At 49.9% G+C, this 4,461-nt stretch overlaps 1 protein-coding gene across 1 annotated transcript; it reads left to right on the top strand.

Annotated features, from left to right (window-relative positions):
• The first annotated feature begins 943 nt into the window (after positions 1 to 943).
• On the top strand, positions 944 to 3,934 carry LOC139395774 (neurensin-1-like). The gene is made up of 2 exons (XM_071143135.1): positions 944 to 1,129; positions 2,241 to 3,934. Exons 1-2 carry the CDS (start codon positions 944 to 946, stop codon positions 2,637 to 2,639), a joined length of 585 nt encoding a protein of 194 aa, XP_070999236.1. The 3' UTR covers positions 2,640 to 3,934.
• The last annotated feature ends 527 nt before the right edge of the window (positions 3,935 to 4,461 follow it).

The raw sequence follows: 4,461 nt of genomic DNA, 5'->3' as shown, positions 1-4,461 counted from the left end.
AAGGTAGAAACACAATCTAATATCCTGAACAGGTTGCAGACAGAAACACAACCTGATATCCTGAACAGGTAGCATGTAGCAGGCAGCATGTAGAAGGCAGCAGGCAGAAACTCAACCTAATATCCTGAACAGGTTGCAGGTAGCAGGTAGCGACACAACCTGATATCCTGAACAGGTAGCAGGTAGCAGGTAGCAACACAACCTGATATCCTGAACAGGTAGCAGGTAGCAGGTAGCAACACAACCTGATATCCTGAACAGGTAGAAGTTAGAAGGTAGCAGGTAGAAACACAACCTAATATCCTGAACAGGTAGCAGGCAGCAACACAACCTGATATCCTGAACAGATAGCAGGTAGCAGGTAGAAACACAACCTAATATCCTGAACAGGTAGCAGGTAGCAGGTAGAAACACAACCTAATATCCTGAACAGGTAGCAGGTAGCAGGCAGCAACACAACCTAATATCCTGAACAGGTAGCAGGCAGCAACACAACCTAATATCCTGAACAGGTAGCAGGTAGCAGGCAGCAACACAACCTAATATCCTGAACAGGTAGCAGGCAGCAACACAACCTAATATCCTGAACAGGTAACAGGTAGCAGGCAGCAACACAACCTAATATCCTGAACAGGTAGCAGGCAGCAACACAACCTAATATCCTGAACAGGTAGCAGGCAGTAACACAACCTGATATCCTGAACAGGAACAGATGGGTGATTCAAAATGTGAGCAACACTGTGGCTGATCATTCAGCATTGTATCTCTCTCCATAATAAAACTGTTTGTGTGTGTGTGTGTGTGTGTGTGTGTGTGTGTGTGTGTGTGTGTGTGTGTGTGTGTTGTGTGCAGGCAGTGGCACCCGGTGTGTGTGAGGTTAGTGTGGTGCTCTCTCTCTCTCTCTCTCTCTCTAGACAGAGCTGACAGAGGTGAAAGGGTCAGGATGGCTTCAGCCTGTGCTGAGATCTGTGGGTCAGACTACGCTGAACAGACGCAGCACGACCAGAGATACGGCGTCAGATCATACCTCCACCAGTTCTACGAGGAGTGTACTGCCTCCATCTGGGAACGCGATGAAGATTTTCAGATTCAGAGATCGCCTAGTCGGTGGAGCTCTGTCCTCTGGAAGGTATGATATATATGAGAGAAGAGATATTGGGAGGGTATTGGGTCATGGTGCTGTAAACATCCTGACATGGTCTGGGTAGTGTATTGAGCCAGGTTACTGTAAACATCTGCCTGTTCAGGTCTGTCTAGTGTTAGGAACCCTGATCCTGTCTCTCCCTCCCCCAGGTCTGTCTAGCATTAGGAACCCTGAACCCTGATCCTGAACCCTAATCCTGTCTCTCATCCATCCCTCCCCCAGGTCTGTCTAGTGTTAGGAACCCTGATCCTGTCTCTCCCTCCCCCAGGTCTGTCTAGTGTTAGGAACCCTGATCCTGTCTCTCCCTCCCCCAGGTCTGTTTAATATTAGGAACCCTGATCCTGTCTCTCCCTCCCCCAGGTCTGTCTAGCGTTAGGAACCCTGATCCTGTCTCTCCCTCCCCCAGGTCTGGCTAGTGTTAGGAACCCTGATCCTGTCTCTCCCTCCCCCAGGTCTGTCTAGTGTTAGGAACCCTGATCCTGTCTCTCCCTCCCCCAGGTCTGTCTAGTGTTAGGAACCCTGATCCTGTCTCTCCCTCCCCCAGGTCTGTCTAGAGTTAGGAACCCTGATCCTGTCTCTCCCTCCCCCAGGTCTGTCTAGAGTTAGGAACCCTAATCCTGTCTCTCCCTCCCCCAGGTCTGTCTAGCGTTAGGAACCCTGATCCTGTCTCTCCCTCCCCCAGGTCTGGCTAGTGTTAGGAACCCTGATCCTGTCTCTCCCTCCCCCAGGTCTGGCTAGTGTTAGGAACCCTGATCCTGTCTCTCCCTCCCCCAGGTCTGTCTAGTGTTAGGAACCCTGATCCTGTCTCTCCCTCCCCCAGGTCTGTCTAGAGTTAGGAACCCTGATCCTGTCTCTCCCTCCCCCAGGTCTGTCTAGCGTTAGGAACCCTGATCCTGTCTCTCCCTCCCCCAGGTCTGTCTAGAGTTAGGAACCCTGATCCTGTCTCTCCCTCCCCCAGGTCTGGCTAGAGTTAGGAACCCTGATCCTGTCTCTCCCTCCCCCAGGTCTGTCTAGCGTTAGGAACCCTGATCCTGTCTCTCCCTCCCCCAGGTCTGTCTAGCGTTAGGAACCCTGATCCTGTCTCTCCCTCCCCCAGGTCTGTCTAGCGTTAGGAACCCTGATTCTGGTGACAGGCCTCATTGTCCTACTGGTGGGCTACGCCACCCCGACTAAGATCGAAGCATTCGGGGAAGACGAGCTCCTCTTCGTGGACAGCCACGCTGTCCTCTTCAACCGAGCCTTGGACGTGTGCAAGCTGACGGGCGCCGTTCTGTTCTGCGTGGGTGGCAGCCTGATGGCCGTAGGTCTCCTCCTCTCAGCCTTCTCTAAGAGCTACTCCAAGGAGGAGCTGTACCTGCAACAGAAGTTTAAGGAGAGGCTGGTTGATATCCAGAATACGGTCCATCCCGTCACCAGAGCCCCTACTCCGGGGGAGAGTAAGATCCCTGTCACCCTGTCTAAAGTGCAAAGTGTCCAGCCCAACTCAGAGACATAACAGTTGTCAATGTAGCGGTGAGAGGTAGATTATCAGTGGTGTTCATGTGTCCTTGTTCCTAACCCTTCTAAAGGTCAGCTTATGTCATCTTAGTACTACTCCTTACAAACCCTGTGTTTCCAGCACTTACACTCAGGGCTGCAGGAGGAGTCACACAGCTCCTTTCATGTAACGCTGTGTAATTAAGGCTGCAGGAGGAATCACACAGCTCCTTTCATGTAACGCTGTGTAATTAAGGCTGCAGGAGGAATCACACAGCTCCTTTCATGTAACGCTGTGTAATTAAGTCTGCAGGAGGAATCACACAGCTCCTTTCATGTAACGCTGTGTAATTAAGGCTGCAGGAGGTTTCACACAGCTCCTTTCATGTAACGCTGTGTAATTAAGGCTGCAGGAGGAATCACACAGCTCCTTTCATGTAACGCTGTGTAATTAAGGCTGCAGGAGATTTCACACAGCTCCTTTCATGTAACACTGTGTAATTAAGGCTGCAGGAGGTTTCACACAGCTCCTTTCATGTAACGCTGTGTAATTAAGGCTGCAGGAGGTTTCACACAGCTCCTTTCATGTAAATCTACTGGCTGGGATACAATCATGTACCTAGACCAAGAAACTAACAGACTCACTGTATAGAGCAGTGGGTCTCACCCTAGGGTACTTACATATCCACATGGGGTACTTATCCTATCCACATGGGGTACTTATCCTATCCACAGGGGGAACTTATCCTATCCACAGGGGGGACTTGTCCTATCCACAGGGGTTACTTATCCTATCCACAGGGGTATGTATCCTATCCACAGGGGGTACTTATCCTATCCACATGGGGTACTTATCCTATCCACAGGGGGAACTTATCCTATCCACATGGGGTACTTATCCTATCCACATGGGGTACTTATTATATCCACAGGGGTACTTATACTATCCACATGGGGTACTTATCCTATCCACAGGGGGAACTTATCCTATCCACAGGGGGGACTTGTCCTATCCACAGGGGTTACTTATCCTATCCACAGGGGTATGTATCCTATCCACAGGGGGTACTTATCCTATCCACAGGGGGGACTTGTCCTATCCACAGGGGTTACTTATCCTATCCACAGGGGTATGTATCCTATCCACAGGGGGTACTTATCCTATCCACAGGGGGAACTTATCCTATCCACATGGGGTACTTATCCTATCCACATGGGGTACTTATTATATCCACAGGGGGTACTTATCCTATCCACAGGGGTACTTATCCTATCCACAGGGGGTACTTATCCTATCCACATGGGGTACTTATACTATCCACAGGGGGTAATTATCCTATCCACATGGGGTACTTATCCTATCCACAGTGGGAACTTATCCTATCCACAGGGGGAACTTATCCTATCCACAGGGGTATGTATCCTATCCACAGGGGGTACTTATCCTATCCACAGGGGGAACTTATCCTATCCACATGGGGTACTTATCCTATCCACATGGGGTACTTATTATATCCACAGGGGGTACTTATCCTATCCACAGGGGTACTTATCCTATCCACAGGGGGTACTTATCCTATCCACATGGGGTACTTATACTATCCACAGGGGGTAATTATCCTATCCACATGGGGTACTTATCCTATCCACAGTGGGAACTTATCCTATCCACAGGGGGAACTTATCCTATCCACAGGGGTTACTTATCCTATCCACATGGGTTACTTAACCTATCCACAGGGGGTACTTATCCTATCCACAGGGGGTACTTATCCTATCCACATGTGGTACTTATCCTATCCACAGTGGGAACTTATCCTATCCACAGGGGGAACTTATCC

This window comes from Oncorhynchus clarkii, unplaced genomic scaffold, assembly GCF_045791955.1.
Source record: "Oncorhynchus clarkii lewisi isolate Uvic-CL-2024 unplaced genomic scaffold, UVic_Ocla_1.0 unplaced_contig_10504_pilon_pilon, whole genome shotgun sequence".
Lineage (NCBI taxonomy): Eukaryota > Metazoa > Chordata > Actinopteri > Salmoniformes > Salmonidae > Oncorhynchus > Oncorhynchus clarkii.
The sequence above is the reverse complement of the archived record's forward strand: the minus strand, read 5'-3'. Positions and strand labels throughout refer to the sequence as shown.